Source organism: Pan paniscus, chromosome 2, assembly GCF_029289425.2.
Source record: "Pan paniscus chromosome 2, NHGRI_mPanPan1-v2.0_pri, whole genome shotgun sequence".
Lineage (NCBI taxonomy): Eukaryota > Metazoa > Chordata > Mammalia > Primates > Hominidae > Pan > Pan paniscus.
The window spans coordinates 50,350,532-50,364,111 of NC_085926.1; the positions used below are offsets into that span (position 1 = coordinate 50,350,532).

General features: G+C 59.3%; 1 protein-coding gene across 9 annotated transcripts in view; it reads right to left on the reverse strand.

The window, feature by feature from the left end:
• Positions 1 to 13,580, reverse strand: part of CACNA2D2 (calcium voltage-gated channel auxiliary subunit alpha2delta 2) — a 141,196-nt gene that overhangs the window by 7,054 nt on the left and 120,562 nt on the right. For 5 of the 9 annotated variants that reach the window (XM_034956527.2, XM_055109984.1, XM_034956525.2 and 2 more), the window contains exons 7-24: positions 11,110 to 11,241; positions 10,863 to 10,920; positions 10,083 to 10,133; positions 9,839 to 9,938; positions 9,546 to 9,704; positions 9,205 to 9,312; positions 9,028 to 9,106; positions 8,395 to 8,444; positions 8,119 to 8,208; positions 7,843 to 7,914; positions 7,578 to 7,652; positions 6,228 to 6,302; positions 6,077 to 6,148; positions 5,923 to 5,994; positions 5,758 to 5,819; positions 4,834 to 4,910; positions 3,151 to 3,171; positions 400 to 460 (exon numbers count right to left, since the gene is read on the reverse strand). In XM_034956527.2, the coding sequence (XP_034812418.2) occupies positions 400 to 460; positions 3,151 to 3,171; positions 4,834 to 4,910; positions 5,758 to 5,819; positions 5,923 to 5,994; positions 6,077 to 6,148; positions 6,228 to 6,302; positions 7,578 to 7,652; positions 7,843 to 7,914; positions 8,119 to 8,208; positions 8,395 to 8,444; positions 9,028 to 9,106; positions 9,205 to 9,312; positions 9,546 to 9,704; positions 9,839 to 9,938; positions 10,083 to 10,133; positions 10,863 to 10,920; positions 11,110 to 11,241 (1,414 nt within the window). The remainder of the gene's footprint in view (positions 1 to 399; positions 461 to 3,150; positions 3,172 to 4,833; positions 4,911 to 5,757; positions 5,820 to 5,922; positions 5,995 to 6,076; positions 6,149 to 6,227; positions 6,303 to 7,577; positions 7,653 to 7,842; positions 7,915 to 8,118; positions 8,209 to 8,394; positions 8,445 to 9,027; positions 9,107 to 9,204; positions 9,313 to 9,545; positions 9,705 to 9,838; positions 9,939 to 10,082; positions 10,134 to 10,862; positions 10,921 to 11,109; positions 11,242 to 13,580) is intronic. The other 4 variants (XM_034956531.2, XM_055109986.1, XM_034956530.2 and 1 more) reach the window with 1 other exon arrangement.

Sequence of the window (13,580 nt, forward strand, 5' to 3'; positions counted from 1 at the left end):
GGACAACGATGGGGTGCGGGGTTGGGGGGATGGGCAGGACACCACAAACCAGAGCAGCAGCTGCCTGGCGAGGGGTGGGCATGCCACAGACAGCCACCCCAGGGCGGAAAGGGCTCCTGCCTGGTTGCCTGGGAGGGCAGGGAAAGTCAGCAGATGAGTCTGGAGCCCTCCTGCCCCGGCCTGGTGGGAGCTAGGGCCGTGAGGCAGCTGGCCACTGCTGCCTGGTGCGGTACATGGCCTGGGTATGCACACAGCCGCGCATACCGGGCAATGTATGGGGGCCGGGGGATGACACTGCACAGGACACAGACACACAGAGCTCCAGGCAGCAGTGCAGGAGGTGGGGCCGGGGCGGTCAGGGTAGGGGAGGACACCTCAGCAAGGCCACACGCAAGCTACCTGGGAGCAATGAAAACATGTCCTTCAGACTCAAAGCTGCTGGGGAGCAGGAACTCAAAATCTGCAACAGAAACGGGGGGTTATCCGGCGGGGGCTGGGGAGGCTGGAGGCCGGGGGGCTCAGAGCTGACGGGGCTGGAAGGACGGGGGAGAGGGGGGCTGGAGGGAGGGGGAGACACCAGCAAAGAGGAAACCCGCCATTTCCACGTCCAGGAGCCAGAGAGAAGGGACGGGCAGGGAGGGTGGAGGGCCTGTGGAGACTACAGCATCGCAGGAGGAGGGCAGTTATAGCCAATATGTTGCCCGGGCCTGGTCCTCTGTCGGCAGTGAGTCCCTTGGCGTGGCTGTATATGCTTCCATACGGCTGTATAGCACATATACACGGACACACACACACACATATATATACACACACTGCTATATATATGCATGGTCTGGGGGAGGCGCCAGTCTCGCTCTTATCACATCCATAATGGAAAAAACCGCATGCTGAGCTTCCTTTGCCTCCAAAGAGACTTTGAGGAAGGGAATTGGCTTTTGGCTGCGGATTTTTATCTCTCTTTCTTTGCCGCAGCTGTTTGCGTTTTGGTAGGTCTTGCTTTTGTTCTGTGTCAGGCATCAACATGGCCAAACCGAGGGGGTTTCTCACGGGCACAAACAGTCCAACCAGAGACGGGTGGGGGCAGCTGAGGGTTCACTGCAGTGCATTGTGGGGGCTGGTGGTCCTCCCTGGGCTAGGAGGTGAAGGGAGACCCTCAAAGTGCCAAGGAGTGTTCCCACAGTGTGGGAAGAAAGTCTGAGGAGCTGGAAGGAGGACAGGGGTGCTGCTGGAAACTGTGTACCTGCTTCCCTTGGCTAAGGGCGTGGAGACGGGCTGGGTCTCCACCCTTCCTAAAACCTGTCTGGGCTCCAGGCAGCCATGGGGGATGCTAGGGCTCCAGAGAGGGCATAGGGCTGCTGTTGAGGCATCCCCAGTTGGGCCTGTGCCCTGGGCTTATGAGCTGTGCATGTGTGGGTGAGTGAGCATGCATGTGTGTGTGTGTGTGTGTGTGTGTGCGCCTAAGTGTGAGTATCTCTGTATGGGTTTGAGAGTGAACCTGAGGATGTGGCCGCTGGGGCTCCTCTGTGGCCTCTCCCTGCCCAGCTGGACTGGCCACCTTGCTGGTCTGCACCTGGGAGGGGTCCCTCTGCTCTTGGCCTGTCTCACTGTGGGTGGTCCACCTTCTTAGCCTGTCTCCACTTCTGAGCTCTCTTTTGCTCCCAGGGCTTTAATTGTATAGAAGACAGATTGTCCCTGATACCAAATACTCCCACAATGCACTGCAAGATTCTGGGGAAGGGGGCACTTGGGGTGCTTGGAGGGGCTGGGCAGTCACTGGTTGGACTGTTCCTTTCTGATAGGACTGTGAGGCAGGGTTTGGACACAAGCCGATGGGGAAGGGGTTGGGGGGAAGAGGAGAAGGAGGAAAAAGAAAAAGGAGGGCGAAGGAGCAGGGAAGGAGACTATGCTATGTTGTCATTGTTACTAGGGCCCTGCATTTCTGGGGTCAGTGGGTGGGATGTGGGGGGGTGGGGAGAAAAAGACAACTCAAGCCAGTGGGAGTAGGGCACGTCCCCCACCCCCGCCCTGGCCACTGGAGGTGGCTCTGATCCCTTTATCCCCTTTGCTGGACTAGGCTGGACACGGCCCCTAGGGCTTCTTGGGTGCCCCTGCTTCCAGGTCATGGGGACATCCTCTTGTGGCTCTCCATGCCCCATCTGCCCAGGGATTCCCTGGGAGAGGTGGCTCTCTGAGACCTTTGTAATACTGTCCTCTCTCACTCCCCTTACTCTCTGCCAGGGTCTAGGGGTTCACTATCCACTCTTCCAGAAGTCTCCTTGGCTTAGGCACCCCAGCGTGCCAGAACCTTTCCTTTCATACCCAGCCTGATTTCCTCCAAACACCTTTGCTGGCTCTTGGGGTCTAAACAGATCCCATTCCATCCCTGTCCAGGCCCCTGGTCCCCAAATCTGGCTTTATTTCCCCAGGGAAACACCTTTTCCATACTGCCAAGCCACCCCGGGGCTCAGCAAAGCCTCTGGGAGCAGTGGGCCGGCAGGACACGGGGACATCAGCACCTGTGTCAGTGCCCAGGAGGCGCGGGTCAGCCCTGCTCTTCAATGGCTGGGGCCTGCCCTATGCTGCCCTTTGGCCCCAGCATCAAGGCGTGAGGCTTCTGAGCCTTCTGCCTCCCTTCTTGGAGGGCTGCCAGCTTCTGAAGCTACTGCCAGAGATCAGAGGAGGGAGAGCTACCTCAGAGTAGGCCTTGTGGGCTGGCCCCTTCCCACAGCTTCACATGAGCCCCACTAGGGGCTGATCTACCCCCTGCATCTCAGGCCTCCAGCCCTGCTGAGTGGGAGGTGGTGGAGAAGCGTCCAGACTGTCCCTACTGTTGAGTTGTCTTAGAGGGACAGAGAAGGTGGGGGAGGCAGGGGCCTTCCCAGAGAGAGTGAGGGGTCCAAGGAAAGGGTTGTGGGCCCTGAGAACACGCCGGAGAACACCCTGCAGGCAGGGCCAGGGGCACAGGCCACTGGCTCTCATAGGGGCTTAGGAATCAGAGGAAAGGCAAGAACTAGAGGAGCCAAGGGGAAGCTGGGAGGGGGCCCTGGAGAGCAGGGGTTTGGCTGGTCCTGGGCAGGGAGGGGGGCAAGCAGGGGCGTGAGGGTGGGAGGGGTGGGAAGAGGAGGGTGCACTGGTTCTGAATATACTTGCCCTTCAGTTTGCTGATTGGCACTGGGACAGTCCACCAAGAGAGAAAGCGAGGAAAACAAAAACAACACAAACACAAAAACAAACGAAAAGGGGGAGGGAAAGGGGAGGGGCACAAACAATATTTTATTCAATGGCTGTTTGAATGAAAATATTGTGTCTCATCATCATACCGAAAGGAAACTTCTTGCAAAAAACGACATGAGAGAGAAAGAGAGAGCGAGAAAACTCAAAGGAGATGAGCCCCCAGTCGGCCAGGCAGGTGGGGGGCGCCCGGTGGGGCCGGAGCCCCAGCCTCCCTCCCAGTGACCTCGGGCGTGGTGGGCAGGCAGGGCCACAGGCTCTAGAGACTCTCTCAGGAGAGGCCCAGGATGAGCAGGGCATGCAGGGGTGAGCCACAGGCAGAGGAGTGGGAGAGGCAGGGGAGGAAGGAGGGGGGCCAGGGAGAAAGCAGGGAGGGGGAGGGAGGAGGGGGATGGGGAATGAAGGAGGGAAGAAAGAAGGTGAGGAGGGAGCCAGGGGGCAGAGGGGAGGGAGTGTGGGGAGTGGGACTGAAGGAGGGGGGGTGCTGGGGTGGGGAGAGTGGGAGGGAGGGAGAGTGAGAGAGAGAGATGGAGGAGGTGAGCAGGAGAAAGAGGGAGATAGAGGAGATGCAGGGAGAAGAGGAGGGAGAGAGGGAAGAAGAGAGGACAGTGCGTAAGGGAGGGAGGTTGGATGCAGAGGGGAGAGAGGTAGGAAGTGAGAGGAGAAGGATGAGAGGGTAAGTGGGAACTGGGTGAGGATGGATGAGGAAAGAATGGAGAGGAGGGGGCAGAGAGAGAGAGAGGCACCATGGGAAGGGAGCACCACAGGGGTAGCGAGCTGAACAGGAAGAGAGAGGAAAGAGGGGAGGGGAGGGAGAAAGAGGGGAGGGGAAGGGAAAAGGGGGGAGGGGAGGGGGGAGGAGGGGAGGAGAAGGACTGGAGGGAGAGGAGGGGAGGGGAGGGGAAAGAGGGGGAGGAGAAGGGGAGGAAGGGAGAGGGAGGAGGGGAGGAGGAGGAGGAGAGGGGAGGTGGGATTGGGGAGGAGGTAAGGGGAAGGAGGAAGGAATTGAGGGGAGGGGGAATAGGTGAAGGGAAGGGAGAGGAGGTGGAGGGAGGAAAGGGGAGGGGGGAAGGTGAGGGGAGGGGGGATGGTGAGGGTGGGGGGAAGGGGAGGGGGAAGGAAAAGGGGAAAGGGAAGGGGAGGGGAAAGGGGAGAGGAGAGGGACAGGAGGAGGGGGAGGAGAAAGGGGAGGGTAGGGGGAGGAGGAGGGGGAAGGGGAGGGTAGGGGGAGGGGGAGGGGAGTGGAGGTGGGTGGGGAGGGGAGGGGGAAGGTAAGGGGAGGGGGTGTCTTCCAAGAATGCAGCCCCCAGGAGTGTGTGGGGCAGGCAGGCTAAGGAGGGAAGACACGGAGTAGGAGAAACCAAAAACAGCAACCTCAACAGAAACCATGAAAGAATGGTCTGGAACCGAATCTGAGAAAAGGCAAGCATGCAGATTTCCACAGACTTTCGAGGTGCCCCAGCCTGCGGGCACCTGAGGGTGGGCAGACTGGGCAGGAGGGACTGCCTCGCCGGCAAGCGGCGCTGCCTATGCTGCCTGGGGCCGGCCAGGGTGCGGGGCAGAGGCAGGGTGCAGGGCGCAGGCAGGGGCCGGGCCACTTACACTTGACCTGCAGGATCTGGTCACTGAGATTGGCTTGGAGGTAGAAGGTGCTGTAGGGTGGGAGCACCAGCCCCAGGCTGAGGGGGGAGAAGCTCGGGTCACGGCTGGGGGGAGGCGGGCCACACTGGCACCCCCTCCCCATAGCCTTGGAGCTGGGCAGAGGCCCCAGCTGCGGCATCCCCTCCTCCCACCACCAGGGACCCCTCTCCCCGCTTAGCTGCAGGAGGTTCATGGTCTAGGGGCCGGCACCCTGGAGGCTCTCCACTTCTCAAACTCTCCTGGGGGCCACCGGGCAACCAGCCCCAAAGCAAATCCCCACACCATCTCCCCTCCCAGCAGCCTCTCACAACAGCCCCCTGCCCAGCCAACCTCCCTCTGACCCACAAGGGGCAGACGCTGCCGTGAGCTGGCTGCAATGCAAGTGCTGCCGTGGGAGTGGGGTCACCAGCCCCCAGATACTCAAAGCCAGCAGAAAGCAGGGCTGGCGCAGATATGGTGGGGGCAGGGGGTGGCAGTGGTGGGCTGGCATGGGCTGTGAGGATGCCCTAGCATTTCAGGATGGACTAGCTGTGTGGGGCAGGCAGAGGTCAGCCTGTACCGACCCAGCCTGACACACAAGGGACCTGCTCCACCCTGAGACTGTGAGGCAGGCTGACAGCATGCCAAGGGCAGTATCCTGGGTGCAGATGGCCGTAGTGATGAGGAGACTTTGGATGACTGTCCTGTGCTCTCAGATCTGCTGCTTGTTCCTTAAAAGCCAGGGAGTCTCTTGGCAGACTAAGCATCTCAGGGTGAGTAGTGAGCAGCCCTGGCCACTGGTGCCCCACTGGGATGGTGGTCACAGTGGGAGAGGGAGGGGACAGCTGGGCTCAGACTCTGGGGCCACCCCACCCTCTCTGCCCGCCCAGCCCTGGCCTCACTTACCTGTAGTTAGTGCTCCTTATAGGCACCCAGGTGTAGTTCCGTGTCACCTCATCTATGTACCTCTGGGAGAGGAGGCTGGGTCAGGTACTTGGGCTAGCAGACAGGGGGCGGTGGGGTAGAAGGGTGCCCACCCTGACTCCCTGGCCCCCAGCCCTGCCTCCTTACCTCATCCAGGGACTTGACCAACGTTCTGATCTGCTTGTGGCCCTTGTTGCCATCAATCATGCTCCGACGGATCTGGAAGGGCCAGAGATGTGAGGGGCAGGGCCCCTACACTCCTCTGCTCTGTCCCCCACCCCTGTTCTCCTCCTCTCCTTACCTCTTCCTTGTTCTCATCCTCTAGCTCCGCATCCAGGAAGTCCAGAGTCACAGGCTCCCGGAAGTTGGTGGTCTGTTGGAGGCAGGGTGGGAAGTCAGAAGTCCCCATTGTGGAAGGTTTGCCCACCCTCCAGGCCACCCGTCTGGCTCACCTGGGGCTTGAGATTGGGGTGCAGCAACACGTAGCCGTTCAGGTCAATGGCAAACACATAGCCGTTGGCTCCAAGCTGGAGGCACAGATTGGGGCTCAGGGTCTGGAGGGATGGGCTGGGGTTCCCTGGGCTCCGGAGTTCTTCCCTATTTGGCCTCGCACTGCACCGAGAGATTGTTTGCCTGCCTTGGGCTAAGGGCCCCCCCATGCCACGTGGCCCTAAGCCTGTCTCTCCAGCCAGGCCTGCAGGCGGGTTGCCCCTTGTGCACCAGCCCTTGCCAAGGCTAACCAGCTTGTGGGCTGCTGCTCTGCAGTCCTCATCCTCTCCCCCTGGTTCTCATGAGCTGTCAGTTGTCCTGACCTCTCTGCCACCACCGGCCCCACAGGTCTGCTGCTTCTGTACCCCTGTGGCCCTCCTCTAGCCACTACTGCCCCTGATTTGTGCCTCCTCCTTGTCCCCACGTCAAGAGAGAGCAGCGGGACGAGTGGACCCTTGGGAATCCTACCTGGGGCTTCCCTTCCAGGTGGAAGGGAAGTAGGAGTAAGTGGGACCTGGACCTAGCCCTTACCTCCCCCAGTCAGTTTCTTACTGTACCTGGAGGCCAACTGCCACAGCCCCTGCCCACTCAGGGCCAAGCAGAGGCTTCAGGGGGCTCAGGCTTAATGATGCTGTTGTACATACCACACCTCTCCCCCTTCCACAGGCCAAGACGCAGACTCCCTGACCGCAGGCGCTGGGCCAGCCACAATGCCATCTTGCCCCTTCCCTGGTTTATGATTGTTTTTCACCTTTGGGCCCTTGGCCAGAGAATTCCCTCTGCCTCCAATGTACACCATCCCCTCCTTTCCTTTCTGCCTGGGACACTCCTGCCTATGTGCATGGGCCAGGTCTGGCCTGCTGCCCATTACTATGTGGTCATGAGCTAAGAATGGTTTTATGTTTTTAAATGGCTGGAAAAAACGTCAAAGGAAGAATTCTATTTTGTGACATGTGAAAATTATCTGAAATTCAAATATCAATATCCACAAATAAAATTAAATTGGAACATAGCCATGCCCATTGTTTATGTTTTGTTTGTGGCTGCTTTCACAATACAACAGTGCAACCGAGTAAGAGATGGGTATGTAGGTCTGCAAAGCCTAAAATATTCAGTCTGGCCCTTTACAGAAAGTTTGCCAACCCAAGGTCACCTTGTTCTAGACCCAAGGTCACCTCCTGGGGAAGCCTTCCCCGACCCCCTGAACTCAGAGGTCTCCATGGAGGCGCTGTAATACCCATCAGTCTTCTCTGCTGAGCCTGCCTGTGTCCACATGGGAGGCAGGGTATGCGGATGGGCAGGGGGATGCTCACCGTGTAGTTGGGGGTCAGCCTCTTGATGTCATTCAGAGCCACGTCAATGCCCATCACGCCCAGGATCAGCTGGTTCTGGGAGCAAAAGCATGGGGGGCTCCTCAGCGAGCTCAATTCCATGGGGAACCACCCTCCACAAGGCCTCAAGCTGCTCTCACAGGCAGTGTGCAGGCCTGCCCTGCCCCTCTTCCACCCTCAGACCTAATGTGGGCATGCTCATTCCTCCCCAGGCACACCCATAGCCCCAACCCTCCCCTTTCCTCACCTTCTTTTCCCCAGGGCCATCCTGTGTCAGGTTGAAAACAGGGAGGGTCCCTGTTACCACCAACCCCAGTCCCTGAAGGGAGAGGAAGATGATGGAGTCACCTGTGGCCAGCACTGACCCCACCCTGAGTGTTCAGAGCAGGGACTGAGGTGCAGGCCACCTCTTTCTCCTGTGCTTGGTTTACCCCATAAGGGGGCCCTCCAGGGTCTTGACCCTGTGGGCACATCTCTGGGGGAAGGGTGCCAGCCCCACCCCTTCCTTGTCCAGAGGCCTTACCAGTGCATCCTCATACACGTTGGTCCACTGCACCTGCTTGGCCTCCTTGCCTGCCAGCACCATGGGCCTGCCCAACACATCTAGATATTCCTGGGGAGGGGGCAGTGGTGGGGGTAATGAGTGCCTTTCCCAGGCACTGCCTGTTCTGTCTCCCCAGGCATTGGGATTGTGCCCCAGCCACGGTGAGGGGGCGCCCTTGGCCCACAGCAGCCCATGGCACACAGCGTCCCTGCAGGGCAGCCAGGGGCTGGGAGGAGGGGCCTCCCCAAGTCTCACCTGTGTGTTGATGCGGATGGCTCCGATGGAAGGGATCTCAAAATAGTAGCCTGTGAAGGAAGGAGAGGCAGAGGTGGGCCTGGCTGGCACTGCAGGACCCATGTGCAGAGGGCCCTGCCCCTGGGGTGTGTCTGCAGCCCTGCCTCGCCTCTTGGGCTCCTCTCTTTTTGGGGTCCTCTCCCTCTAGTGCTCCCGGCCTCTGCCCTGCCAAGGGCGGTGCTATGGAGAGGGAGTGAGTGCAGCAGTATCAGGAAGCAGAGCAGGGGGCAGAGATGGGGAGGGAGGAGCCTGAGGTCTGAGGTCCCTCATTTTAGGGTGCAATGCCATTCAAAGTCCACCCGGCAGCCAGGCCCAAGTGCACAGAGAGATGGACGGATCAGCAAACAGACGCAGGAGTAGACAAGCTGGGGGACGGTTGGACAATGGACAGACAGACAGATGGGCAAAAAGAGGCTCAGTTAGGTGGACCCGTTAGCCCCCAGATAGAGTGAGGGACAGCCTCGTGGATGAGAGGAGGCACTGTCTTGCAGCAGGTGAACACACAGCTGGACATATGGATGGCCAGTTGAACATACGCAATCGACAAAAAGAAATGGCAGGCAGGCCCCTGACAGTGATGCGCAGGGGAGGTACCTTTGTTGGCACAGGCCATCCACTGCAGCGGTGTGACGTCATAGTTATGCTGCCCCACGGAGAAAGTAAACACGCGCACCTGTGGGGGGTTTGAGGTTACTGCTGTGGCCACCAGGGGACAGCCCTCTTTTGTACTGGGCCCAGGTCAGGGTAGCCCCTGCCTCGGTTGAGCCTCACCGTCCGGTTTGGCCAATTGTACTTCTCAAAGACGTCCTGCACGCGGTCCTCGCCACCATCCGTGAACATCATGATCATCTTGTTGCAGTTGGCCCGAGTGATGTTGGACTGAGGGGAGTGAGGCGGAGGCAGGCAGCTCTCAGCCCTCCCTGGTCCAGGGGCAGGGCCTCCCTCCCGCAGTGGGCCTGGACCTCTGGCCCTCCTCCCCCACAGCAGATGGAGCTATCTGTCCAAGCTGCCTGTTTGGTGCTAACGAGGCCATCCGTCTTGATTTCCCGGGTGTCACCAAGCCTGGGCCCTCTACTCCCCCAGCCGCCCACTTGCCCACCCATGGGGCTCACGTTCTGCAGCTGGTCAAAGGCATACTCAAAGCCGGCCTTGTAGCCTGTGGTGCCCTTGGCCACCATGCCCTGCACAGCTTCCTTGAACACCTTCTTGTTGCGCACATTGGCCTGCACCAGGTGTGTGAAGCATGACACAGGCTGTGCCTTCTCGTTGAACTGCAGGAACAGTAGGGTGGTGAGTGGCCTCAGGCTGGCCGGGGTAGGCAGCTATTGCATGGGGCTGGTGGTGGTCACAGGAGCAGGGCAGATGGGGTGACCCATTTCACCCTGTCTGCCACCTTGGCACTCACCGAGGCCACATTCACATAGTCATCATCAGACAGCGTGTCCAGCATCTCGCAGACAGATGTCTTCATCAGCTTCAGGGTCAGGCCACTCACACTGCCACTCCTGGAGAGGTCAGGCAGGGGACGTGGAGGAGCCAGGGAGAACCTCACGTGTTCTCCTGCCCATCCCCCATGATGTTCAGGGCAGCAGAGTCTAGCCCATTGCCCGTCCCTGCCCCAGCCCCACTTGCCAGCACTGCTCACTCACACATCCACGATGATGACCATGTCTTTGGGTGACGAGGCCCCCTGGATATACCTGCCCAGGAGATGCCTCTGTTAGGGTAAGGCCCACTGGGACCTTGTGGGTCCTTCCTTCCTTCACATAAATATTGATTCAATACATTTCTCTTGAGCATGCACTGTGTGGGCCAGGCAGGGTTCTACGCACCGATGATACCACATTTAACGAAACAGACACAGTCCTTGCCCATGACATGAATGGTCTGGTTCCTCAGCAAGGAAAAAGTCCCAGGGGGTATATGAGCAGGTGATCCCCAGAGGGGGCAGGAGCCACATTCCCTGGCTTCAGTGGCTTGTTGTGTCCTCTGCCTCAGGTTGGGGCCCCGAGGGCAGAGTCTAGCTGTGTATGGGATGGTGCAGGTGGCAGGGAAGGAGAGCCACAGGGAGCTGCCGGAGGGGCAGAACAGAGGGGAAGGATATCTGGGGCTCAGACGGGTGGGGCAGGGACTGGCCAACCCTACAGAGGCTACATCTGCCTTTGAGGACCCCTTCTGGTCCAATCTCCCTTCCAATCTCTCAGTCCTGAGTGGGTGGGGGTGCTGGGCAGTGGACAGGGGGCATGGCAGCTGGGAGGCCTGCCTGGGTGATGGGATCCATTTTCCAGTGGCAACCATGTGTGAAATGAAAATTGGATACAGCTGGCTGCGCCCTGCTAGGAGGCTTGGAAATGGGGAGGGAGGGGAGCAGGCAGGAAAGGTGGGGAGCTGAGGGGGTGTCCCTCCCCAGCCCCTTCTTGCTCGCTCACCAGGGTCTCCTTCGGACATCGTACAGGTCGATCTTCTTGGGGGCTCGCCACGGGGTGGCTGAGGGAGGAGAGAAGGTGAGGGGGACTGGCAGGAAAGGGCTGGCCTGGGTAGGCAGACCTTGCAGAGGCGACTGGGCTGCCACAGACTACAGAGAAGCCACCCCGCCCCATGCCCCCAGGATGGGTGGGCTGGTAGATGGAGAAAGGCGAGGTGCTGGGTAGACAGGGGACAGGGGCTGGTACCTACCCGGGTAGTAGCGAGTGACTCCTGTGGCGCTGCCGAAGACCTGCCACAGCAGTGTGGGGTCTTGTCTGCGGTTTTCCATGAACACATTTTCCAGGGCCTCTGTCCAGTTGAGCTCATTGAGGATGACAGTGGCTGGGGGGAAGCGGGGAGCTGGGGTGGGGAGCACCTGGGCTGTGTCCTGTCGAACCCACCACCACGACACTCATGCCTGTGCCCCCACTTAGAATCCCCCAACTGTTCTCGGCCTATCCAGGCCCTCCCTATTTCCTAGGGCCCAGCTGGGGCTGCCCCAGCTCCTCCAGGAAGACTTTCTGATCCTCACCCCTCCCAAGCTGTGAAAGGAACAGTTCAGCCTACTCTTCCTCCAGGCCCCACATGAGCAGGCAGGGCAGCTGTGGCTGGTAGCCTCTGGAGAGGGGCTGCCCAGGTGGCTGGGTGCTGGGAGCTGGGAGCCCTCAGTCCAGCATGCTGCCTGGAGCTAGCACTGGTCCCCCAGGAGCTCACCCATTCAGCATGCACTCCAGGCTGCAGCCACAAGAAAGCAATTAAGGGCCCGCTGATGGGGCTGGAATTATTCAGCTATTAAGGTACCTGATAAGCTGGAAGCCACTCAGCTCCATGATTAATCAACTGGGGCCAGAAGCAAGCAGGGGTGGGGGCGGGGGCTCTTGGAGGGGCAGGGGCATGCCAGATCCTACTCCAACACAGGCAAGTGTACTTGTACATGCATGCGCACACTGCACACCCCCCCAACAGGTATACCTGTGTCTAACCTGTGTGTTTCCAGCCAGATGGAACCCACCTGCCTAGCAACCCAGCTGCCACCATGGGCACAAGGGCACACACGCTCATGCCTACACACCACTCTGCACCTACAGGGGACACTCATGGGTCCTGCTCACAACCCCCTACCATCAGTTACCCCATTCTCCCTTCCCCCCAACCCTTGTAGTTGCACGTGTGTGATCCCCTGTCCAGATCTATCCCTACACACACACACACACACACACACACACACGCACGCACACACACACACACAAACAAGGCTCCTCTCAGAGAATGGACTCCATCCTGCGGACCCTTCAACCTGGGCAGAGATCCAGGATGGTTTGAGCAGTACCCTCGACCCCCAACTCGGGGCGGCCTGATGTGTGTGTGTGACACATGTTCTCATGTGTGCAGTGACCCTGTCCCTGGACAGACAAAACGGCAGGAGTGGGACACAGCTGCTTCTGCCAGGCCTCTCTGCCTCCTTCCTCCTTCAGGGACCCCCACCCTCTTTCTTCCCATGTGGAGCCCAGCCACCGTCACCCCGTACAGGGATCCCCATCAAAAATCTACCTCAAGTGAGCACCAGAGACCACCTGCAGCAGGCAGACAAAGGTAGAAAGCATGATTTACAGTTCTCTAGCCTCTGCTCCGGCCCTGGGGCACTGACACACTCCGGGGCACTCTCCCTCGGGCGGCCCCTCTGGAGCGTGGAGCCTCTGCTGCGTCCGCTGCCTGATCCCTGCCCCCTGCTCCCACTCCCTTCGCTGTCTGTTCCTGTGGCTTCCCGTAACTGACCATAATGTGAAAACAAAACACATTTCAAGCATTGGCTCTGCTTATTGAACAGTATGTTATGGTCCTGTTCCTAATTTAGAAACTTAGTGAGTTGAACAATTTCTATTTTTCTCTCTAAGGAAAAAATAAAGCCAGGCCCTCCAGAGTTTCACACAGTACTGTTTGCCCTGAGAGAGTCTGCCTGGCAGGTCCCACCCCTCACTGTGTCTCGGTTTTCCCATCTGCACAATGACAGGCTTAGAGCAGAGGGGTGTCCCTGGTCCAGGTCAAGGGCCAAGAGGAGACCTCTGCTCTGTGTGGGCTGTCCATGCAGGTACCTGTGACCCCACACGCGCTTACCCATACACGGCAAGGCACACTCGCGCAAACACCCCTGCGCCCGCCTGGAAAGGGCCTGCTACTCAGCCCCATGCGCACAGACCTGTACCCACGTGCACATACTCTCAGATCATGCTGAGTTGGGAAAGGGGACCATGCCCCCTCAGGCAGGTGATTACAGATTTAATTAAAAGTGACACAGTAAATAAAAAACATATAAAATGCAATTTGTGTGGGTAGCGAGGGGTGACTGGAGAGGGCGGTGTGGCTCCTGTTTTAATTAGTGTGCCTGCCTGTGATAGTGCCCCTCGACTGGCTCGGGCAGGAGGCCTGCGGGCAGCCTGTGGGGAGCAGGGGGGAGCATCCTTCCCCACCCTGGCCTGAGGCTGCCCAGAGGGCCTAGCTGACCCCGAGATGGAGAGGGCCTCCCTGAGGACCCTGGGAATTCCCTGCATTATGGAGCTGAGGCAGTGGCTCTGGGGCTTTTGAGTCCCAGCCCAGTGGGCTCCTTGGATTCCAAGGCTACTCTGTAGGTGCCCATAGAACTGTGTCAGAAACAACAGGCCTCAGTGCCTTCAATCCTGCTG